At 37.4% G+C, this 25,732-nt stretch overlaps 1 protein-coding gene across 1 annotated transcript in view; it reads left to right on the top strand.

Annotated features, from left to right (window-relative positions):
* CPVL (carboxypeptidase vitellogenic like) overlaps nucleotides 1–25,732 on the top strand; it is a 144,001-nt gene that overhangs the window by 41,941 nt on the left and 76,328 nt on the right. The window contains exons 6-8 of the mRNA XM_049781885.1: nucleotides 5,457–5,523; nucleotides 24,404–24,526; nucleotides 24,958–25,089. Of these exons, the coding sequence (XP_049637842.1) occupies nucleotides 5,457–5,523; nucleotides 24,404–24,526; nucleotides 24,958–25,089 (322 nt within the window). The remainder of the gene's footprint in view (nucleotides 1–5,456; nucleotides 5,524–24,403; nucleotides 24,527–24,957; nucleotides 25,090–25,732) is intronic.

Genomic DNA, 25,732 nt, shown 5'->3' with positions numbered 1-25,732 from the left:
AAAAGTAGGCCTTCCTGTTTCTTTAAAAAAAAAAAAAAATCCCCCCCCCCCAAAAAAAAGCCCTGTTCCTTTTGACTATTAATGCTTGGCTGTAAGCAGTAGACTATTATTAAAGAGGCATTTGGCATTCACATTTAAAATGTTTTTCTTTGTGTTTTAAAATAATTTTTTTTCCAAACAAGATATTTAAATACTTCCCCCTACCTTCCTTCCTATCTCCCCTCCCAATTTTGAATGTATTATTAAATTACAATACCTCTCTGATTCAGAAAATAAAAATAAATATATTTTCTAAAGAATAATAACATGTACTGATTCGGGTTGAAAGTATTAACTGGTATCACTCTCCTTGTTGATTGCCTGCAGTGCTAAGCCTTATTATACTGTTAATTTTGCTTTTCAGCAGACATCTTTCCAATTCCACAGCCATCACCAGAGAGTCTGCTTCCTACCACCAGTGTTCCAAGGCTCTCATAACACCAGCTTCCTATGTAAACTCAGTTCTATAGACAAAATCTTAAATCCAGTAGTATCATTGAAGATCAGCCCATAGTGCAATGCTCAAGCAAAATTACCAAATGGACCTATATAGAAGAGGCAGGATTTCTGTTAAAAGTACCTTTGTGTATACACCACACACATTAGGAATGATATATTTAGTTAAGAAATTCTGCTAAAATGTTCATTGGGTCATGATTCTGATTCTGCCTTTTATTTTAAAGCAAATTGCATTGGTTTATCATAGGTTTATAATACAGTAGAACTTTAGAAGTGTAGTTTTATAATCTAGTGTGTAAATCTCACCACACCCAGCAACCAAATCTCAGAGCTCTCTCCAAATGACCCCCAACACATTCCTCCCAACCCTCTTCCCCTTTCCTTTCCCTCTGGTAATCACCATACCTTTTACCTCTTAAAAATTGTTTTGTTATGTTTTTCCAGTTTGGTTTGATTATTTGTATTTCACACATGAAGAAAACCACTTTAGTGATTGTTCTTCATTTTATGAATTATTTCATTTAACATAATTGCCTCAAGCTCCATATGTGTTGTCACAAAGGAATGACATTAATGCTCGCTGAATAGTAGGATTATTATCCACAAGGTTACACACCAAAGCTTTTTCGTCCAGGCATCCTTCCATGTCCACTTGGGTTGATTCCATGTTTTGACTTCTACATTATATTTGTAAGCGAACCTTCTTCTATAAAAATAGACCTTGATTAAAACTCAGCTGAAGAAGCCAGTGGCATACATAAATCTAACTTGTTAAATTTACCCTGGTCATTATTCACTCTCATTTAATAAAGATCCACCATGGGCTTGCTATTATTAGCCTTTTTTTCCCTGTAATCTTACTGTAAAATTAAAACTATAATCACTTCCACAAGTGGGGCCTTGCCTTGGAAACTTCAGCTAAAGAATTCTGGCATGTTTAAGTGAAAAGCAAACTGGGTTATCTTCAGTTAAGATTGCCAGATAAAATTAGAATGCCTAGTGAAGTATAAATTTCAGATAAAAAATGAAAAATCTAACTATGCAGCATGCCTTATTTAGTACATATTCAAAATTTTTGTTTGTTGCTTATCCAAAATTCACATGCATGACACTTTTTCTACTATTTTTATTTCCTAAATCCATCAACTCTAAATAGCCAACATGTATATCTCAATGAAAAGCTTTTAGCTACAAAATAAGATTTGATTGAAGTTTACTATATTAAATTTTCTATTGCCATTGTAACTAAGTAAAAAAAAAAGTGGTAGTTCCTGCTTCAAAAAATAAAAGAGGACACATGAATTGGGAGGATCAACATTATTAAAATGGCAATAATCTAATACCATGCACAAATGTCAAATCAAAATGTATTAAATACCTTGATATCAGACCTGAAACTAGAAGGTATATAGAAGAAAACATAGGCAAAACTCCATGACATTGAGACATCTTCGAGGAGGAAACACTACTGTCCAAACAAGTGGAAGCAGAGATAAACCAAAGAAATTACATTAAACTGAGAAGCTTCTGCACCTGAAAGGAAATAGTGACTAGGATACAAAGGCCACACACAGAATGAAAGAAACTATTCACCCAATTCCCACCTGATAAGGAATTAATATCTACCGTATTTGCCGGCGTATAAGACGATCCCCTAATTTTGCAGTTAAAACATAGGTTTAGGCCTATATTCGCTGTATCAGACAGAACGTTCCTGTGCTGCATGTGCTGCATGTGTTCCTGTGCTCATGTACCTCAGTGAGCCAATCACAACAAGCAAGGTTCAAAGGTTCTACTGTAATAGACTTTCTCTTTGACTCTGGCCAATCTGAGCAGGCTTTTGACAGTGTAGATTCGGGTCCAGAACATTGTCTAATTTGCATGCACCAAAAGCCTGCTTGGATTGGCCGAGTTAGAGAGGCAGTCAGAGCAGCCTGGCAGTGATTGGTGCAGGATCGAGTTGGAAAATTCGTTTTGTGGCAATACTCAGACAATTTTCATTTAGCGGCAGATTGAAACATTTTTCGGGATATACTCGGCGTATAAAACAACCTCCGATTTTCGGTTGACTTTTTTTTTGTTTCAAAAGTCATCTTTTATGCCAGAAAATACAGTAAGATATAAAAGGTACTGACAGAACTTAACAAGAAAAAAAACATCTAACCCCATCAAAAAATGGGGAGAATAAATAAACAGACATTTCCTCAAAAAAAAAAAAAAAAAAAAAAGAAGATGGCCAAAAGGCTCATGAAAAAAATGCTGCACATTACCATGGAGATGTAAAATCACAAAGAATAAGAACAATCAGTTGCTGGGGATGTAGGGATAGGGAACTCTTATTCACTGTTGTTGGGAATTCCATCTAATCCAACCTTTCTGGAAAACAATATGGATATTCTTCAAAAAGTTGAAAATTGAGCTTCCGTATGATCCATACTACTCCCAGGGATGTACCCTCAGAACACAGAAACACAACACAAAAATGAGCTGTGCACGTCTATGTTTATTGCAGTGCTATTTACAATAGCCAAAATCTGGAAACAACTCGGGTGCCTGACAACAAAGGAGTGGCTAAAGAAACTGTGGTACATTTACATAATGGAATACTATGTAGCTATTAGGAAAAATGAAGTAATAAAAGTTACCTATACAGGGATAGATGTGGATTCTCTTATGCTGAGTAAAATGAGCCAGAGAGTGAGAGGCATTGACATAAAATAGTCTCAATCATTTGTAGGATATAAGAAAAATAAACCGGAGAGATAGCATGGAGGTAAGGGCATTTGCCTGGCATGCAGAAGGATGGTGGTTCGAATCCTGGCATCCCATATGGTCCCCCGAGCCTGCCAGGAGTGATTTTTGAGTGTAGAGCCAGGAATAACCCCTCAGTGCTGCCAGGTGTCACCCCAAAACCAAAATAAATAAATAAATATATAAATAAATGATAATATGGCAATACTATCCAGAAACAATAGAGCTGAATGCGAGGAGGACCAGCTCAGGACAGGAAGCTTGCCACAAAAAAGCAGTGAGTGCAGCTAGAGTACTAACTACAATGACAATTACCATGACAATGATAGCCAAGGAGAGAGGCAGATTGCTTGTCTGAGAGACAGGCAGGGGGTTGGGGTGGGGAGGAAAGGAGTGAGGACCTTGGTGATGGGAAGATTGCACTAGTGAAGGGTGGTATACATTCTAAGGCTGAAACTTCAGTATGAAAATTTTTGTAAGCACGGTGATTAAATTAAAAAAGAAAAAGTGTTTAGACTAAAGGTTTGAAAGGGAAGGATATAGCATAAACTCCTATTTTTATGTCCGCTCTAAGGAAGTTTATTGCCAGTACAAACATAGAAGCTATATAATTCAGCTTTCCATACTTAGCCAACGACAAAGATTTTAGTGGCTACAAATACTTCATAGAAATACACTGAAACTCTAGAACAGTGTTTAATGGTGAATTTATGTTGAACCTTTGAAATTGAAGTTAGAACCAGGGTAGTGGTGATTGTAGTAGTAGTCTCAGTAACCTTTGAGCTTTCACTTCCTCTCTTCCTTTCTCTACCTCTTCCTCCTGGCCTTTCATCTTTCACTGGATGATGTTCATGACAGTCTCTTTGCAAGGAGCCAGGAGAAAACCCTTCTTAGCTGTACTACCCGGACAAAACATTCACGGAGTTCCTGAGTCTAACAAAGTCTTGCCTCCTTTTTGAAAGATTTCAGTCAAGTAGAGGACCACTCAATAACCTCTTCTTTTCTTGCTTATTCTGAAATCATTTCTTGAGTTGATTTAAATATGTCTTAGTGCAAGTCACTGTAGTGGCTAACTTTATTTATAAATCTGATCTTCCTTTTAGCATAATTGCCACTGTATATTTATTTCCATGCTAAGAGCCACACTGCAGTTCTGTTAGACCAGAGTCATTTATATAATAGTGTTTGTATTCTTTGATAACTAAAACACTGAAATTTTGAAAGCTCCAGTAGAAATGGCCAGAGTTCCTTATAGCAGCGTTTTTCAGTCACTGTGCCATGGTCTGCTAGTGTGCCTTGAGATATTGTCTGGTGTGCTGTGGGAAAAATTCCAATTTCATCCATAACATGCAACTTTGGCTCACAAATAGACCAATCATTAGATTATTTCATAATAAAGTAACTATAAAATAATTTCTTTGTGTTTATTTAATTCCTATTCAAAAGAATTATTTTATATATACTCAATATAGGCACAAAATAAATTTTTTTAACATTTTCTAATGATGGTGTGCCTCTTGATTTTTTTTTTTTTTTATGAAAACAGTGTGCTTGCACAAAAAGGTTGAAAAACACTGCCCTAGAGGGAAAGTTAAGTAAGCAACTAAGCTTCTCATGGCCTATACTCAAATTCAGGTTAACGGGGTTATTGCACAACTACCTGCAAGAAAGAGCTACTCAGTAATAGGCAAAGCTGGAATTGCTTTGCTCTGGGGTACCCTCGAAGCTAAAAGATCCAAGTGAGAATGGAGAGATTTGGAAAGCTGCCCAGAGTTTGGATTAGTCACTTGTTCCAGCTTCTTGGTGTCACAAAGTTAGCCCACAAGTATTTTCTAATCATCCACAGAATATGGAGTCTTATGAACATGACACATAGTGTTTTTTCAACAGTGAAGCATTTCAAAGAATTAGACTTGGAGAGACCAGAGTGATAGTACAGCAGGTAAAGCACTTGCCTTGCACACAGCCGACACAGATTTAATCTCTAGCATCCCATATGTTCCCCTGAGCACCACCAGGCTTGATGCATGAGCACAGAGCCATGAGTAACCTCTGAGCACCACCACATACTATACCTACGTGTTAAATACCTAAGTGTCCACTGAATACCATCAGTGTACCCCACTAAAATAATACCCCTAAATGTTATATTTGGTAGGTATTAACATAGCATGTAACTGTTCTGATTCCATATTGTTCTTTTTTAGCGCTCTTGTTCAATTTTTCCAGTTGTTTCCTGAATATCAAAAGAATGACTTTTATGCCACTGGAGAGGTAAGTTAAAGTCTTCAGTTTAGGTTCCAAGATCATCAATAGTATGGCACTTATGGTTTATTCATTCTATACACACACATTAAATCAATGTAATCTTCTAAAACTTCTCCAAGTTCCTTCATTATTTATCACATTTATATTGTAGTGGATTGTCATGTCTCAGGCTATTGCTTTTTCTTGCTGTTGTCATTCAAGATGCTTTTGAAAAGTCTAGGCCTGATGCCCTGTAAATTGTAGCAATTTTGGAATTTGTCAGAATTTTTCTTCAATACTCAGATACAGTGAAAACATCTTTATTAAGAACACTCCATGGAATTATATACAGTACCGCACTATGAGGCATAGATAATTTGCTTGACCTATTCTGAAATGGTGATGAAAACTTGATCACTTAGTCAAGATGGTGTCTGCTCTTTCTCATTTGAAAAAAAAATCTTTTTCAGGAGACAGAGAAAGTGTAACTGATGTAGGTTCAGTACTCACCACCACATATGGGCCCCTAAGCAGAGTCAGGAGTAAGCCCTGTGAACCACTAGGTGTGCTCTGATTCCCTGCTCCCGAATTTTTTTAAAGGCACTTAAAAAAAAAAAAAAAAAGATGACTCTAAAAGTCATCTCTTTTTCTCCAATCTGCCACCCAGAAGTTTTGGACTTTCTTGATGATCTCTCTTTTAAAAAGTTATTACTTTGGGATCTGTAAAATGATGTTTTTCTCATCTATTTGTAGAATATTTGTAGAATATGTAGAATCTCTTTTTCTCACCTATTTGAAATTTTGTTTCTAGGGAAGGTCTTTTTCTCTTTTAAAATGTCCCTAGAAAGCCGGAGCAATAGCACAGCAGTAGGGCACTTGCTTTGCAGGCGGCCAACCCAAGTCAGACCCTGGTTTGATTGCCAGCATTCCATATGGTCCCCTGAGCCTGCCAGGAGCAATTTCTGAGTCACAGACAGGAGTAACCTCTGAGCACTGCTGGGTGTGACCATAACACCAAAATAATAAAAATAAAATATAAAATAAAATAAAATGTCCCTGGAAAGATTGAGGAGATTGGATGAGGGAAAAGTATGTTTCTTGCATGCTACTGACTGCCTTTGTTCCCTGGAACCACATGGTCTCTTGAGCACACCAGGAGTGATACCAGAGCACAAAGCTGAGAATAGACTCTGAACACTGCTAGATGTGGCCCCAACCCCCAATATTGTCACTGAACACAACATAAATTTTTGTGTGCATTTGTTTTGTTTTGTTTTGTTTAGGCACTACATCTGATGGTGCTCAGGGCTTACTCGTGGCTTTGAGCTCAGGGATCACACCTAGAAGCTGAGAGACTATATTGGGTGCTGGGGATTGAACCTGTCCTTTGCATGCAAGGCAAATGCCCTACTTGTATTCTCATTGTTATCATAGCTTTTTTTGTTTTTTTGGGGGGCCACACCTAACAGTGCTCAGGGTTTACTCCTGGCTCTGCTCTCAGGTATTATTCCCAGTGGTGCTCCACCCATCATATGGGATGCTGGGGATCAAACCCAGGTCAGCTGAGTGCAAGGCAAAAGCCTATTCTCCCTGGCCCCCTACTATTATTTTTTATTGCTTCTATTGTTCCAGTTATGGCCAATGGGGTTCGTCAAAGTATCTCTATGCCTTTTGCTCATTCTTTAAGCTTTTCCTTGTTTTTAAAACAAATACATGTTCCAAAGATTTTTACTTTCCCTGCCCTAGCCCTGAAATCTTCCCCTCCCCCTAAGGAAACTTGGTTCCTTTTAATATGGGAGTAGTACTAAATTTAGAGTATCAATTGAGTACTAACTATACTCATTACTACTGGCATGGTTGTTTATTTTAGACTTAATCTGTGGATAGAGCTATAGAATAAAATGATTTCATGCTAAAAACTATCCTACATTTGTATATCTCTTCCTGCATTGAGGACTGGGGTTTCCAATGTCATCAGAATCTTAATTCTGTTGCTCAACCCCATAATGTATATAGAATGCTTTCAGAATTATTTATATCAGTACTGTTATCAAAACGAAATATACAAATCAGTAGTTTCAATTTATTTCTTTGGGGCTTTGGTTACATCTGGCAGCCTTCCTGGCTCTACATTCAAGAATTACTTTTGGTAAGCTCTGGAATCAAACCTCAATGGGCCACATGCAAAGCAAGAGCTCTACTGATTATATTATCATGCTGGCCCATACCTTCAATTTATTTTTATTCCAACTATCTTTGTCCTTTGTCTGTATCTACCTGCAGGTTTAAAGTCAAAGTACTATAGTAAAAACTTATGTGTTTTTTTCCAGGTTAAAATATATAGTTAGGATCATTTGCTTATGTTGGTTACTCTTTAGGGCTTGGGCTTTATTACCTTATTACACACAAGGTTTCTTTTTGTTTTGTCTTGTTTTGGAGCCACACCCAGCAGCCCCCAGGGGTTTCTCCTGGCTTTGTGCTCAGGCACAATTACCCCTGACAGGCAAGGGGGACCATATGGGATACCTGGGATTGAACCCAGGCCAGCTGCATTCAAGGCAAATATCCTACCCTCTGTGCTATCGTCGTTTTAGCACACTCTATGCAAGATTATTTTAAGATGTATGCTGGCCACTATTTAATAATAATTATGATTCTAGGTTACTGTTATGAACAAAAGAAAAAACTTTGCTTTTATAACATGAGCAGCATTGTTAAAGTAATAAGGAGTGACCACAATTAATTAATTCTTCTCAGTCAGTGAAAGGTGTCTTAAAAAGTACTGCTCACTGGGGACTGGGAGGACGGCAGTGCTGCTTTGGATGATTTAGATGAGACTGCCAGAGAAAGGTTTCTCCAGAGACTTAGTTGAATGGAGTCTGGGGGTGATAGTGGCATAGTCTCTGCTGCATTATCTGGGAGAAAAGCTTTCCTGAAAGGAAAGCCCCATCAAATGCAAAGACTCTCTTGTGGAAGCAAACTTGCAATATTCAAGAAAAAGCACAGAGCTAACTGTCTGGTGAGGAGCTGAGCTAGCCAAGGTAGATGCTCACTTTAAGCTCCAGAGTGGAATACTGTTGAAGGACACTGTGTTCACTGAAACATATTCGTAACCAAATTCAATCCACCTCATATATTGAGTATCAGCTTTCCATGAGTTCATCAAGTGTTAGAAATTTGGCATTGAATAAAAGTGAAAGAATATCTTAAATATGAAAGCCTCACCACCATTAGACTATGAAATGAAAAGTCTAGAGTAGCTCTAAATACCAACAGTGTTTGTGTCATGAGATATCTTATTTTTAGTTTATTTTGAATTTCCATGATGATTAGTGATGCAGAGTACTTTACTGTGTGCATTTTGGTCAATTCTTTCAACCGACACATCAAAAATCGAGTGATGGCATGGACAAGTCAAGATTGCTGGTAGGAATATTCACTGGTCCAGCCTTTTTGGAAAACATTCCTAAACAAATCTAGAAATTGAGCTTCCATTTGACTGAGCAACTACATTTGTTATCATCAACCCCAAGGGCCCCAGAACAAAATAGAGAAAAGACATCTGTAGTCCTATGTTCCTTGCAGCACTAACCGTAATAGCCCAAATTTGAAAGCAACCCAGGTGTCCAAGAAACAATAAAGTTAAAACAAACAAAGAAAGAAACAAAAACAAAAACAACTGGTACATATGCACAATAGAATATTACTTGGGTATGAAAAGATAAAATAGTGCAAGTTGGTGCTACATGGAAGTATCTGGAGATTATCATGCTGAGTGAAATTAGTCAGAGGCAGAGAGATCACAAAACCATCTCTCATACGAGGGATATAAAGGCACATAATGATGGAATAATGAATGCCAAAGAGACAGTGGAAATGAAGAACAGGAGAACAGGTCTTCAGTAGGAAGCCTGCCATTTGGAGGGGCAGAGGAATAGGACAGAGGGGGCAATGTCTATGGTGGAGAGAAGCGTTCAACCAGAAGAGGGAGATGATGCTAAAAGGTAGTAAAGTGCCATGTATGAAACCAAATCAACAGTAAGTACGGCTAACCACAGTGCAAGAACTTATCTATTTTTAGAAATGTTCTCATGGAAGAAGACTGATGGTGGGAAGCAAATGAGGGTTGCCAGGGAGGGAAATTAGTGGAAGAAAGTGGACACTGGTGAAGGTAATGGTACTGAAACATTGTATAACTGAAACCCAATCATAAATAACTAATTTTACAGCGACTAAGTTTTTAAAAGGAAAAATATTAATAAAGACCAACAGTCTAAGGGAGCATAGACTCTCCATGTGATATTCCTAGGAAACAACAAACAGAAGAGGTGAGAATTAAATTAAAATAGAATAGAGTATGAAGATAGTGCTAGGCAAAGCTCTTTTGAGTCTAAGTGACAGAAATCCTAGACAAAGGAGCTTACAGAAATACATGGATTAGTATGAAGTGTTACCAAATATGTGTGCTCAAACATTTTTGTCTTTTCTTTTTCTTGATCTGTTCACCTCACTTTAGATCTCATTTTATTGTTATCAGATAAAATTATTTTTTTGGGTTTTTCCTTTCATCTTATTCCAGATCTCCAGATCTCCTACCAGCTCACCTTCTCCTCTCCAATTATTCTACCCACATTTCTTTAATTTCATAGAATCTGTTAGGATCCCAAGTCCATTCTGAAATTGAAATATGGGAAGAGGGGGATAAAATATACAGATTAGCCAGAATGATCCCTCTTCCACAACACTCTGGGATGGGAGAGATCATAGATTTAGGGTTGGGGGATACAGAGTAGGGGATGGGATTTGTCTTCTGAATCATCAGCCTTGAGAAAAGGAAATGAGTGTTTTTAAGGAGGATATCTGATTGCTGCTAGTAAAAGTGAGGCAGAAAGGTCTGGGCAAGAGCAGACTAGAGATATTTTCAAAGGGAAAAGAAAGCAAAATAGGGGCCGGAGAGATAACATGGAGGTAAGGCACTTGCCTTTCATGCAGAAGGTCATAGGTTTGAATCCTGGCATCCCATATGGTCCTCCTAGCCCGCCAGAAGCAATTTCTGAGCATGATCCAGGAGTGACCCCTGAGCGCTGCTGGGTGTGACGCCCTCCAAAAAAAAAAAAAAGCAAAAATAATCATGGGGCTTCAGAAGGAATGGCAATTTAATGGAATTAGAAACTTTCTATTATCTACTTGCTTCTCTTTCTCAGTGGTTTAGAAAAGATATTATGGCTGCTTGAATTCTTACACTTAAGTGTTTTAAAACTGAAGTGATAGCAGTGGGTAGAGTGCTTTCCTTGTACCTAGCCGACCTGGGTTCAAGCCTCCATATCCCATAAGCCCATCAGGAGTCATTCCTGAGTGTAGAGCCAGGAAGTAACCCCTGCGCACCACCAGGTGTGCCCCAAAAAGAAAGAAAGAAAGAAAGAAGAAAGAAAAAAGAAAGAAAGAAAGAAAGAAAGAAAGAAAGAAAGAAAGAAAGAAAGAAAGAAAGAAAGAAAGAAAGACAAAGAAAGAGAGAGAGAAAGAGAAAGAAAGAGAAAGAAAGAAAGAAGAAAGAAAAAAAAAGAAATGAAAAAAAAAAGAAAAAAAGCATTAAAAAAAAAACCTAACTCTTTTTTGGATTAGTCCAGATTATGGATCTCTCCTTGAATGTCCCTTTCACCATCTTGAGGCAGGTTGGAGAAAGAACAAAAATAACGTAACTGTCCTTTAGACACTGGGCAACCAAGAATCTGTCTCCACCTCCTAAAGAAGAGTGAGTGGCTCAGTGTAATTCTCTGTCTTGCAAATAATGTGGCCCTGCTATTGTGATGTTGAACATGGAGCAAAGCTGCCACATTCTGTATCCAAAAAAAATTCACCTTGCCCATTTTTAACTGCTTAGTGGTTTCTAAATGTATATAGGAAGAGAGACTTTTCTTTCTAGATTCTTGCTATCAAGATGTTTACATTAAGGAGCCTGTGCTGTAAAAAAGATAAAGATAGGTGTGAAGGAGGGCAGGCAGAGCATGGAAGATACTAGAACTCCATGAGATTTCTTTGATTTAGGGAAAGTATCACTTTAGAAAGAAGAGATCCACAAGATAATGCCTGGTGGATTTTAATATTAGAATGCTGTGGCTTTTTTGTTTTGTTTATTTCATCTAGTTTATTTTCTATTTACAGGCCAGAAGGGAGAATTGGAGGAAGTTCTAGATTAATAACCAACTGGTTGATGTCTCTGCTCCTTCTCCATGATTCTGAGCAGAGTTTAACCTTTCTGGGCCTGTGTTTTTCACCTTACTTTCAGACTGGTTAGTTTTTAGATCCTGTTCTGGGGTAGCATAGCTTGGAAACTAGATACTGCCAAGGTGTTTTCAACATTCTCATACCTGTAGATGTGGAAACTAGGATAAATATTTTTCCAGACTGTTTCTTTCACTCATCACACAGGTTTCTTGCCACTCTGCCACATGCTCCAAGTTTACCATTGCAACATATTTTTTGAAAACTGGCAGGAATTTTTGTGGAGCGGTAGACATCTTGGTGGTTGGAAAATCACTGATTTCAAGGGCTAGGATATATTCTAAGCATGTATTTGATTCAGGTTCAAATCAGGCAACCACACGATTCCCCAAACATTGAAAACTGTGGGCCTAGAGTTGCCTGAGAACTATTAAGTGTGGCCTGAATCTTGGGGTGACCCAGGTAATCCCCATTTAGCAGGGCTTGAACAGCCACATATTCTTGATCTCATGCCCTGAAATGTTGGTCTTGTTGACTGAGACTTTCTGGAAGGATTTTTCGGACCTCTGTGTATTATTTGGGAGTCCTCTTCACCTCCGCCCCCATGAAAACCACTGATATCTCCACATCATTAATCATCAGAAAGATACAAATCAAAACAGCAGTGAGGTATCATTTCACACCTTAGAGACTGGCACACACCACAAAGAACAAAACAACCCATACTGGTGTGGATATGGGGAGAAAGGGACACTAATTCACTGCTGGTTGAAATTTGGAATGGTTCAGCCTTTTTGGAAAACAATATGGGCATTCCTCAAGAAATAAAAAATTTGATCTTCCATCTGACCCAGCAATAACACTTCTGGGAACATAAACTAAGAGCCCAAAATATACAATGTAGAAAAGGCATATGCACTCTATATTTATTCATTGCAGCACAACTCACAATAACCAGAAATTGGAAACAATCCAAGTGCCCAAGAACAGATGAGTGGCTAAAGAAACTGTTGTGTATCTACACAGTGGAATACTACATAGTTGTTACAAAAAATGTAATAATGAAATTTGCTTTTATATGGAGTAATATAGACAGTATTTTGCTGGGTAAAATGAGACAGAGGAAGAGGGATAGACATAGAATGATTATTTCCATTGGTGAAATACAAAAAATAGATAGTATGGTAATAAAAATCCAAAAACAATAGGTGAGGGCCAGGAAAACAAGTCCATGGTAGGAAGCTTGCCTCCAAAATTGAAGAAGGGCAGTTAGAATGGAGAAAGGAGTACTGTGACAAAGATAGTTGAAAATGATTACTCTGAATAAGAAATGGTGCTAAAAGGAAATAAAGTGATATGTGTAATACCCCTGCAGTAACAATATTGCAAACCACAGTGTCTAAAAGGAAAAATGTAAGAGAGAGAGAGACAGAGACATAGAAGAAAAATATCTGCCACAGAGTCAGGCAGAAGAAAGGGCAGAGGGAGGTTAGGGGAGAAACTGCAGGCACTGGTAGTGGGAAATGTGCTCTAGTAAAGGGATGGGTGTTGTACATTTTATAACTGAAACACAATCATGATCAACTTTGTATCATGCTGATTCACTTAAGGAATTTATTAAAAATAAAGCAAAGGAAGTCTGAAAAACACCAAAAATTAAAAAAGCAAACCACTGTTTTTAATAAAGTGTATATATTGGGTCAGGAGATAAGACAGGGAATGTTAGGCATACACGCATTCTAAGTACCTAACCTCACCTGATTCTGTCCCTGACAATTCTAATGACACATGGACCCCTGGAGTATCTCCAGGGATAGTCCTCATGGTCCCAGCAATGCAGGGCCCAAGCTGCACCATAGTGTTGGAACTGCATTCTGGCATGGAACCGGTGGCCCAGATCTCTGAGTGGCACTCTGGTGCCCGAGCACTGCTTCAGAGATTCATTCCAAAAGAAAATACTAACATTTGTTTAGACTAATCCTGTCTGAAATACTTCCAGCCTGTCTTCCTTTTCTCCATCTGTAAACAATAGTTGTAAGCAATTTTTTTTAATAAAAGAAAATCTCTTTTGACTTTTCAATGTCCTCTATGCCAAAAGAGAACAAACAAATCATTTTTTGGTCACTTGAATCATGCTTGAAAAATATTCTTGAGTGAGTTCAGAGGTATATATTTTTTTGCTTATTGATGCAAATGGAGTAGACCTTGATAATAGCCTTCTTAGGTGTGTGTTAAGATTGCAGGAGCTAGAATGACAGTACCTACTGGGCAGGTTTGCATTATTTAATTAGATTATCCTTGCAGTTTGGCTGGTATGGTGGGTCCCCCAGCTTGGAATGCCTGTGATTTCAGTTTGTGGTGAAAGGAATTTTGTGTGTGCAGAGGGAAGGATATGTATTACAGTTTATGGTACATGTATGTATATATATACATACATGTTTGGGGTGTGTGGCAAGTATCCTGTTTGGATATTCTGTAGTTATCTCTCCTCTAATGACTTTTAATTCAAAATCACCTCTAGAAATAATTTGCTTTGCCTTAAAAATAAAGATGGAGCAGAAACTTCGACATTAGCCATTGTGGGGATTTGGGGTTTTACTATGAACAGAAAAGCAAAATGTGCTTGTCATTTTGCTTTTAAGGACCTCAGTGCTGTGTAGGGCCAGGCCAAAGCAAGCAGTTTAGACTTGTAGTGTCAGGAGCAAGGGCTGAGCCATTGCCATCACTGTTTTTCCCTTCGGCCCAGAACACCAACTGGAATTCATTTTCTCTAAAGAGAGACAAATGTCTGTAAGTCACCCCACCCCCTCCTTGAGGCTTGAAAAAAACGAACTTCAAAAAGAGAAACAAGCTGCAATTGAATCCACATAATTAACTTTAAAAGTGTTATCCCTTCTGAGCCAGTAACTATTAGTGAGATTGCTTTTGCTTTGGAGGTCCAGACACATTTGAAAATCCCCTCACTGTACATATGTCCAGATAGGAGTTAAAATGAAAAAAGTCCCCACACTGGAAGGCAGGGACTGAACAAGGCCGAGTATTGGCCCCAAGACTTTAGAGAAATACTCAACACCCAAGAATAGGTTGAAAGCGGACTGAGAAAATGGCGAATGATGGGTTTTTGGAAGGTGGTCTTTCACCTGAGAAGCAGTTCTGCAAGGATGGTTTCTTTGAAAGCAAATTAAAAACACAGTTTGGAAGCTATTTAAAAATTAGTAAGATCAAAAAAAACAGTTCCATGGGCTGGAGCACAGGTTTTGCAGGCAGGAGACCCAGATTTGATCCCAAGCACCATATCTTTCCCTACAGCACCTCCAGGAATGACCCCAAGGTCCAACAGTAGCCTCTGAGCACTACTAGGTATGGTCCAATAGCAACAAGAAACTAAAATGAAAATATATGAGTTTCATTGCATACTTTTTCTTCCTCTCTATGAGTGATCAGAGTTTGACAGCTTTACTGAAATCATCATGACCCCAAGGCTCAAGTAGGTGAGGACATGCATGTTTCATTCATTTCCTACAATCCTAAACACAATGTTTACTGAATGCCACAGAGTGGCTTCCAGCAAGCTGTTGCTGACAAAATTAAAATATCAATACGGGCTGGAATTGTACAAGGATAAGGCGTTTGCCTTGCATGCAGCCAATGTCAGTTCTGTCATCCCCTACACACCATTTGGTTTCCCAAATACTGCCAGCAGTGATCCATGAGCACAGAAGTAAGCCATGAGCACTGCTGTTTGTGGCCCAAAATGAAACCAATCAATTGTCAATTATATTTCTCTCTACCTTCTTTACTGGTTCCCAAACTTCTGGTCTCCAGACTTTCCTTTATTTTATAGTCATCCTGTCCCCACCTCTCATGGATCCCTCTTTTCCTGAGCTGTATTAGCTCAGTTTCTATTCCTCCATGCTGACTCCAGCTCCATATGGATATCTCTCTTTCTCCTCCCACTCTGATTTGTTATCAGTTCACTCTATATTAGGAAGAATATGATAAGTTATACTTATTCTCACCACACTTATATTTCATGGAAAATAGAGCTTAAGCCATAAAAGGTATTTGTGGTAGGAAAAGTCAAGTACTGACATAGAAATAAGTAGGTAACAAGCATCTTGAGAAGTACAGCAGATTCACTGTAGTAGTTATGTAGGCCTGCACTGTTATCCTGTTAGCCTAACCTCTGATCACTGAACTTGGTAGCTAGGAGAAGAGGCTGGGGAGTAGCTAGCTTATCTATTTTATTTATAGTTCTAATTTGAGTATATTTATTGAGAATGGGTTAGATTATGTGCATGACACTAACCACTGTTTTACAAACTGTTTTATCTTTATAAATATCATTATTTATTCTATGTACCTGGTAGAGCTGACTGTATCAGCAGCAGCAGCATTTTATAGGTGAAATGACTGAAGTTTAGAGGGTTGGATATGTTGATTAAGATTTGATGAGCCATGATTGGAATCTAAGTTTCTAGACTCCAGATTCCAAAGAACGTAATCAAGGAATTGCTATGAATTGTATGGAGATACTGTATGCAGTCTGGCTGTTCTTTTCCTTGGAACTGCACTCTTTCTCAGACTCACATTTTCCCAAAGAACAATCCTGTCTCTATAAAAGGAAGTCAAACCTGTCTTCCTTGAGCATTTTGTAGAGAGTTTCCAAGGGTCATCAGCCTTATACAAACAAATGAAATTCTTCAGCTTCTTTCTGGCCAAGACTTAATTTTAATACTAAAGTCTTGACTTTGATCACTAAGTTTTATGGAGTTAATGGAAGTTTCAAGTGATATAAAGGCTTGACTCCATTGAAATACAATTATTTCTCAATGCTTTGAATTTGCTGATCTTCACTAGATAACATTCAAGTTGCTCTAACTTTTGAACACATGGCAAACGTCCATTTTCATTTATGTTCATTTACACTGGCCAATATTTTTCCTTAAAGTTCAAAATGGATTGTGACTATTTGGTGGATATAACATTAGAAAAAAATCAAGGATTATGCTCCACCCTTATGCAATGAACAGGGTCTTATGAAAATGTTTACAAATTGGGCCTTTGAATAGCAGATTTTAGTCAATAAACCTGAAATTTACTTACTCTTAAGTTGCATGGAAAAGACTATGAATAAAACAGAAGTTTTGACAAGTTTTTGTCAGTATGGGAGCCAGGCTTTGAGGACACAAATGGTAGCTGATTAAGTGAGATGTCTAGGCTGGGGACAGGAAGTGCTTAGTTAAGTCTTTCATGCAGCTTCCATTTTCTGAATTCTATCTACAGTGAGCAAACAAAGGATTTAGTTTGTAGATTGTGGCTTAATCTCTCTTTAAAAGTCAAATTAACTGTAGTCTTTTGAACAAAAGGGTTTTTTATTCATCTAGTTGAGTCACCTGGCTTCCTACTTTGTTTCTCCAAAATTGGCATAAAGTTCTAGGGGAGAAACAGTAGAATTGGGGGTGCATCTTTTTTTCACCTCTGGTTGTCAAGAAGGGATTTTTTTTTCAAGAATTATCTTAATATGAAATAATATATCACTTGGAAGGCAGCACATACCTTTGCTTAAATTTATGTGACTGAAAGTTGGATATAGATCAAAATGCTTTTTCTTGTATGTCTGTTTCTGTAGATTTTGCAAGTTTTTTTTTAGTTGATATTCAAGAAGAATAGATGCTTAGATAAAGTCATATTCTTGTTAGAAGACATATATATATATATATATTTTTTTTTTAATTGCAGCCTTGTGGTCTTGAAATTAGATGACGCATGGTCTAGAAATGTCTAGGAAGTTGTAGAGATTACCACAGCACTGAAGTTCAAGATTTTCTCATTCATTAATTTTCCTAACTGGCCATTTTGAGGCCACTCTTTGGAGAAAATAATGGTGCTGAGTGAAGTCAGCTTCTCCCCCAAGGCTAGATGAAGTTAGGTCACTGGAGCTTAATCCTGCCCTTCTGGCTGCTGTGTTGTTTACTTAATTAAATTTAGGCCTTTCACCACTTTTGTGGTTTTCAAGGTGAATATAAAGTTTTTGTTAGGATATATATCCCCCATATTTTCTGAATTGCCACCATGAACTTACTTGGGAACAGAGTTTAGAGATGATAGAGCTTGGGGTCATAGCTCTTGGGGACACAGTTTGACTCTTTCATTAGGTCACAAATTAAAATTACCTTCGCAGCAATCAGTGGACTGAGACACTTTATTCAATTGGAAGTGGGAGCAAAGTGAGGAAAAGGGCTGACAATAGCCTTGACTTTTTGAAATATATCACTTACCAGGCAGAGGTGAGAAATCAAGGTCTGTGCATTGTTGGGCCATTAGGGTGGCATTGGTGGGCACATCTCAGTGTGCCTCATTCATTTCAAAGGCTGTCTTGCACTATCACTGACAAAGGTTCTGGATGCTTTACCATGGTGTGCATACCTTGAAGCAAGAGAAACAACTTCACAGCTTATATTCTATTATTTTTTAAAACTAAACTTTAGTTCAAAATGTAGATGACTGAGAGTAGTTTAAACAATAGTAACTGCTACCATATGTGAAATTTTGTAAGAGGAGATTGTTTTCATTACAGTATTATTCTCTGACACGATTTTTTTCCCTCCAGAGAAGCTGATTGAAGTTTGATGTTCAGATACGAACTTCTTTTTCCTCCATTAAAGTAACTGGGTGGCTGGGGTGCAGTATGTCTACTCTGAATGCTGTTGAAACATGCATGAAGGGAGATTCAGATGGAATACACAATTACAAGTTTCTTTAAGTCCAATTTCATTGTGCTTTTACACATCTGGATAATTAGCCAGCATTACATTCTCTCTAGACTATTTTTACAACTACAATATGCTCCTAACATGATTTCCATTAGGCTCTTCCAAACATCATTTTAGAACTCAGAAAGATTGCAGACCAAGATTTGAAAGCACTATTCAACTGTGGTGTTGAGAACCTTTTTGTCTCCTGGGGAAAAGGAAAGACTGAGAAATGAATGCTGTATGCCTTTGGATGTGGGAGGAAACCTGGGGGTTTACTGCTTCTTTATGCTACAGCAAAGACACGCATATGCACACACACTTTTATGTTCCTGGTCTGTGTCAGAAGCAAATTCAAAATAGGGTCATAGAGGGAAAAATGAATCAACAAGAGAAGTAGAGTAGTACGGGAAATATAGCTTAAAGAAGGGCAGATCAAAAAAAAAAAGCCTGTGTCAGATAAATATGTTTCTCTGACTGGTTTTCTCATTTGAAAGTTACTTCTGAATTAAAAAATATATATTGTGTTCAGATCATTCGTAGCACTCCTCTTTTCATTTATAATCATTTTGATGCTGCCCTGAGCCTTTATGAGGACAGGGTCTGATTCCATGGAAGGTGACTGTAAATTCACAGACTTCAGGCACTTCCTAGGCCAGCTGCTGCCCACATTGGAGAACACCAGTGAGAGATCAGAGAAACCACAGGACTGATAGTTGTTTATTGTTGTTCTTTTCATTGCTCAGGGCAGAACTCAGAACAAAAGGAACAAGAAAGAGTTCATAAAAGTACAGGACCACTACTATAAATCCAAAGGGCCCCCTTAGATCATGTTTAATCTATCAAGAAACCACCCTTAATTTATCCTCCCCAAATATATTTTCTTCTCCATTTAAAACATGTCCAGGAAACGGAGAGCTAGATGAAATAAAACATACTTGATTTCTTGTTTGATTGTCTTTTAAAGTGCTTGTGATGGTCAGAGCATTGTTAAATTGAAAAAAAAAAAAAGAAATGATTCAGGAAAAATAAACAAGTCTGATCTTGCAAATGGGGAAGAAAACTTGTTTCAACCAGGAGAGCAAAAATAATTGAAATTTCATGACAAGGTTTCAGGGTTGTTTTTCATAAAATAATCTTATAATTGCCTACTGTGTGGCAGCCTGAGTCAGTCACCAATGGAATGATTAATGAGAGCGGCAGTGAAGGATTTGTCACACTGACACAGGGCAAGGAAGTGTGAGAGTCATTAGGGAGCAGAAAAAATATGAGGTGCACATCATCATTGTTAGGTTAGCAGATGTGAACCAAACACTGAGGAATCTGTTTGGAACATAATTGACGTTATGCATCTCATTATAGTTTTCCCTAAATGGTCCATTTTGCAAGGGAATAAACCCACAGTTGGACCTCAGCCTCAAGAACCAAGAACCTATAATCTGTTCTAGAACCATTGGCTGAAACGTTATTTGGTTTGAGAAATAAGAGAGGTAGATGCAACCAAGTCTGGATCAAATTTGTGAAAGGCATGACTAAAATTCATAGGCCTGTGTTCTAATCATAGTTAAGATACAGGGTGATAGTGTTTACCTTAAAGTAGCTCAACTTGAAGGAAAATAACCTGGTTTATGTAGAGGCTCTGAAATGAAGTATATTTTTCTTCCTTATTATCTGCCTAGACCTATTCCAGATATACATGATAGGAACAAAGGAGAAAGATCCCAAAGAAATGTAGCTATCTTATTCCTTGAAAAATAGGAAAAGAGATGTGGACTTGGAGCTAGAGTAATAGCACAGTGAATAGTGAATTTGCCTTGCATGCAGCTGAACCCTGGTTCACTATCCAGCACCCTATGATCCACTTAGGACTGATCCTTGAGCACAGAGCCAGAAATAAGTTATCAATACCATAGGCTGTGCCCACACCAAGAGCCAAAAAAATCCAAAGAAATGTAGATTTCTTTGCTCTTTTTAAATTAAGAATAACTTTACTTAAAGTAAGTAGGGACCTTAATTTTTTAATTATAATTAAAGTTATGTGTATACATTGATGTCTTTGTGTACACAAGTACCTTCCTTTACCTCTATCAAAGAGCTCATGGCCCCTCACCCATGCTCCTCAGACATCTCGTCTATCTTCTTGTTCCTAATCTAGTCTGTCATTTGTACTCCCATATCCAATGTTTGTTATCAACTATATTGTCCATGGCATCATGTCTCTATTTTCTAGGCAAAATAATTTTGATGTTATAAAGGCTACTATTAATTAGGATAATATTGTGATATCATATAATTATGATAATAGTAGTTATGATTGTTCTTTTGGCCAAGGAAAGATGAAATTATAATTTTTACAAGGATAGTATATATGAAATCCTAATTTAAAAATATCACAATTCATTAGATTTTTATCTAGCTTGATCACACAGGTTCTTTCCCTAAAATGTATTTTCATAAATCTTTATACATTTCTTTACATTCACATTCTGTTATATTAATGTTTTTATGATCTATTCACAAATATTCATTTTACTGAGACAGAATTTCTTCTTTTCCATTATAAATACGTCTCTCCTATCTTTATATGTTTCTTACTTAAAACATTCCTCCAGTCTTTCCCAAATCTTTGTTATTTAATACAAGATTTAGTCTTACTTGTTAATTTCAAAATTATAGTTATATATATTGCTACACTACATCTCGAAAGAAATTTTCTTAATTTTTACAAAAATATGTGGACGTTTTGGTCTAAATTTGTTGTCATTACCTATATGGCATTTTAGAGTTCATATGTCTTAGAAGTAGAAAAAGTGGTGTTTTATTTCCAAATAATATAATGAAAAGCTTGAGTCACAGAATCACTTTAAAATGCATTTTTAAATACTTGGGGCCGGAGAGATAGTATGGAGGTAAGGCATTGCCTTGCCTGCAGAAGGTCGGTGGTTCGAATCCCGGCACCCCATATGGTCTCCAGCCTGCCAGGAGCAATTCCTGAGCATAGAGCCAGGAGTAACTCCTGAGAGCTGCCAGGTGGACCCAAAAAACAAACAAACAAAAATATTTGTACTAATATCTAATTGAGAAAAATATTTAGAAATAAAGCCACTTAAGTCATTTATTTATCAGAAATATTTTTAACATTATGATTATGTGCTGGGAAATGTACACATTGTGTAAATAATCATGAAATGGGAAGTTTTCCCGTCACAGTTGAATCAGATTTTTTTATAACATATTTGCAAAAGAAACTGCAAGTTCTGAAGGAGCAAGCTTTGTACTTTATTCATTTCTGTTTCTTCTCAAGTAACTAGTGTAATGCCTTTGACAGAGAATTGCACAGTAAGCCATAGAACAAAGATGGTATAATAAATCTTGACCAGTGAAATGATTACTCAATGAAATTTGCTTTTGTATTATTTTATAGAAATTTTGTTTGATAAATGTTCACTTAATGTTCCTAACAAGAGAAGACAGCACAAATATGCAGCTAAACAATTCCAGGCTTGTGAACACAATCAATATATGATCACACTAAAGCTAAACTGTGCTTAAGATATAAATGTATATATTTCTCAGATTCAATATTTTCCCTACATAGTTTTTATTCTTCAAGAGGGGCTTTATTAATTTATTTTATGCACATTATATAAATGATAGATGGTTATCATGAGTTTGAAACTATTTAAGATCTAGTATAAGTCAAATCAGATTTAACTCTGGCTCTCTCACTTAACCTTTCTGGATCACAATGTCCTAGATTAAATAAGAACTATCAGGGATCACTATGTGTCTTCTGGAGAGTTTTCAAGATATTGAGAAGGGTCTGTAGACTTCCAGTTCATGCTTCTGTGGTGCTTTGAACATATAAATTGTGTTGTGTTTCAAATGCATGTAGATTCATTGCAGTCCATTAACTTAACAGCTGTTGAGCACCAAGAAATAAAGTGCATCAGACATGAGGGACATAGTAATAAACAAGATAGACAGATGCTCTGTGTTTGTGGATTTGTTTACTCTAGATCGGATGGAAAATTACAATAGTTCAGGCATAGAAGGGAATTTACATTGGAAAGGAATATTGTTTAAGAAGTAAAAATTTTTAAATGTCAAGAAAGGATATCAAAATCTTAGATAGGGTACCATGGAAAGCCTCTAAATGGAATGAAGAAATTAGGGGTGACTTTTACAAGGATAACATTCCAGGTGGTAAGAACTGTGAATACAAAATGGAATGCATGGATAGATGGATCACAGGAGTATGGGCCTCAGAGGGATTGGAGAAAAAGGAACAGAGGGAAGTAGAAAAATCAGGGTGGAACCATATCACATCAGTACTCAGGCCTCTACAAAAGCATTTTATTTTCTCTGGGGGACAAAAGGTCATTAAAAACCTTGATCCATGGACCGGAATTATTTCATTTAGGTTTTAAGGGACAATTATCTGAAAAATAAATTGGGGGAGGTGAGAGAAAGCACAGAAGGTCAGATGAGAAACTGTGGCAATGGGTCAAGTGAGAGATGTGTTTACCTTTATACAAGGTAATTAAATAGATGTGTGAGAAGACACAGGATTCCGAACCAATTATGACAGAATTTGTAGCATTGACAAAATTAGCTGATGAACATTAGTGGAGTTTAAGATATATGATGAATGGCACCAATGTTTTTGACCTGAACAGTTTGAAGAACAGAGTTCCTGTTTATTGAAAGGAGGGTATAGACATGCACCAGAGTGGGGAATTTTATTCAGAAAATAAGGTTAATATTAGTCATACAAGAGAAGAGGTCAAGAGGGCATATTTTTGATGAACAAATAAAAATCAATTAAACCAATATTTTTGGCATAGTCTAGAAATGAATATGTTATGTTATAGAGATGGGTAGCTATAAAATACCAGGAATTTGGAAAATAAAACCTTGTGCTAGAAAATAAAGGAAACTATTTCAAGTGATAATTTCAATGGATGCTAAGTATTATTTTTGTCCATTTTAATACATATTATTTTCAAGTTTTGTATCATTAAACATAAATCTTTACTTTGGACTTAGAGTGTCTCATTTATTCACTTTTGTTTTGGTACTGCACCTCACAGTGCTAAGGGCTTACTCCTAATTCTGCACCCAGGGATCTCATTCTGGTCAACTGCATTCAAAACTAGTTCATTAGTCACTGTATTTTGTCTCCAATCCCTGGAGTTACTTTATTTTTTAAAGTAAGTTTGTAATGAATTTATGGTAAGAGAAATTCTAAGTGGTATAATTATGTTCACTGGATCATAATATTTTACTATGCAAGAAAATCAGAATATTTACTTATTTTTTATGCACCCAATCTCTGTCACTATGATGGACACCTGAAGGAGTGAGAGAGAGAGTGCCTTTACCACTGTAGAATTTATAGTGTGAGGTAAAAAACGATCTGGTCAGAGGACAAAGCAATAATTCAGGGGCTATTGCTACTTGCATGCTACTGATCCAGGTTTGGTCCCCAGTGTCCCATATGGCCCCCTAAGCCCTCCAAGAATGATTCCTGAGTGCAGAGGCAGAAGTTACTCCTGGGGCTGGAGAGATAGCATGGAGGTAAAGCGTTTGCCTTTCATGCAAGAGGTCATCGGTTCGAATCCCAGCGTCCCATATGGTGCCCTGTGCCTGCCAGGAGCAATTTCTGAGCATGGAGCCAGGAGTAACCCCTGAGCACTGCCGGGTGTGACCCAAAAACCACAAAAAAAAAAAAAAAAAAAGAAGAAGTTACTCCTGTGCACAGCCACGTGGCCCAAACACAAAGGAAAAAAAAAAAAAAACAGGAGAAAAAAAAGAATTATATTGTCTACCTCGTGGAAATGCTATTTATTTTTTATCTTAATTAACCTAAACATGTAATTCAATAAATTATTCTAAGCTGGTTGAAATTTGACATTTACCCTTCTCAGTCTTATGCAGGAAAGTACGTGCCAGCCATTGCTCACTATATCCACATCCTCAACCCCAGCTCAAAAATGCAGATCAACCTGAAAGGAATTGCTATTGGAGATGCATATTCTGATCCTGAATCTGTAGGTGTTTCCCTTTTCCTTTTCCTTTTGCTCCTTAAAGAAAGTATATACCATTTGACCAAACAAAAGGCTTCTCTTACCTTTGAGCCCTAAATAAATAAAGGGAAATACTTTTACCTAGTTTACCTTCTAATGACTGAAGTCTTATAATTTATACCAAATGTTTTAAGGTGCCAGCTTACTATGTCTTCCTAAGTTGGCTCTGAGTATAAGGTGTGTGCGTGTGTTTGTGTGCTTGTGTGTACTGGTTATTTTGGGCTGTGTGTATCTTATTTTGTGTGTGTGTATTAAGTGGTCTGTATGTGTAATTGTCATGCTTTGAAAATTTCAACACTGGTGTGAAAAATGATAAAAGGTGATTTCTCCAAATAAATGGGTGTCCCTAACTTCTTTCTCCCCCTGTAGCATTTGTATGTCTCTTTTTCTCTCAGATCATAGATGGCTATGCGGAATTCTTGTACCATGTTGGCTTGTTGGATGAGAAACAGAAAAAGCACTTCCAGAAGCAGTCTGATATGTGCATAAAATTCATCAAGGAGAAGATGTGGCCTCAAGCCTTTGAAGTAAGTTCTGGGCCCTGGAGCAATGAGAACCAGCTGAGGTGGGTCCTAGAAGTTCCCTGACGCTTAGGCTTTGCTATTGCTGCATATAGAGGTTTATCTGCCGTGTTGTCCAAGATCAGGAGGCAAGATGACTATGCTGGTAATGAAGAAAAGAACTGTCTGGGTTTTCTTTTCATTTACTGTGGTTGTACTTTAAGCCTGAGCGTCCCATTGCTGTATTTATCTAACTGTGTCTTTTATTAACTGATTTACTTTAAAGACTGTGTAGGCCCTCCAGGCTTTCCATATCACAGGGTAACCAGAAGAAAGGCAGCCTAAAAAGTGGCTGCACGTGCTTGGACATCTGCTCTAAGCCCTCCAGAAGTGTAAAGTCCACACACTTTTGGCTGCAGAAGTAACTAGAGTATGTAACAAAAGTCAGGTGCTCTTGTGTGTCAGTAACAAAGATATCTGAAACTTTTTTTTTTAACCAAGAGCAATTGTTATTTGTAAATATTGTTGCATGGCTTCCCCCTAAAATCAAATTGGAGATTTGAATAATATGGTTATCTTTTTCCCACCTCCTCATTTTCTGTTATTATTTAAACTGTAAGAATTAACTCAGCACTATAATACAGGAAGATGGATTTTGGCCAACATAGAC

The sequence above is a fragment of the Suncus etruscus genome, chromosome 10 (genome assembly GCF_024139225.1).
Source record: "Suncus etruscus isolate mSunEtr1 chromosome 10, mSunEtr1.pri.cur, whole genome shotgun sequence".
Classification (NCBI taxonomy): Eukaryota; Metazoa; Chordata; class Mammalia; order Eulipotyphla; family Soricidae; genus Suncus; species Suncus etruscus.
Note: the sequence above shows the minus strand (reverse complement) of the source record. Positions and strands in the feature narration are given on the sequence as shown.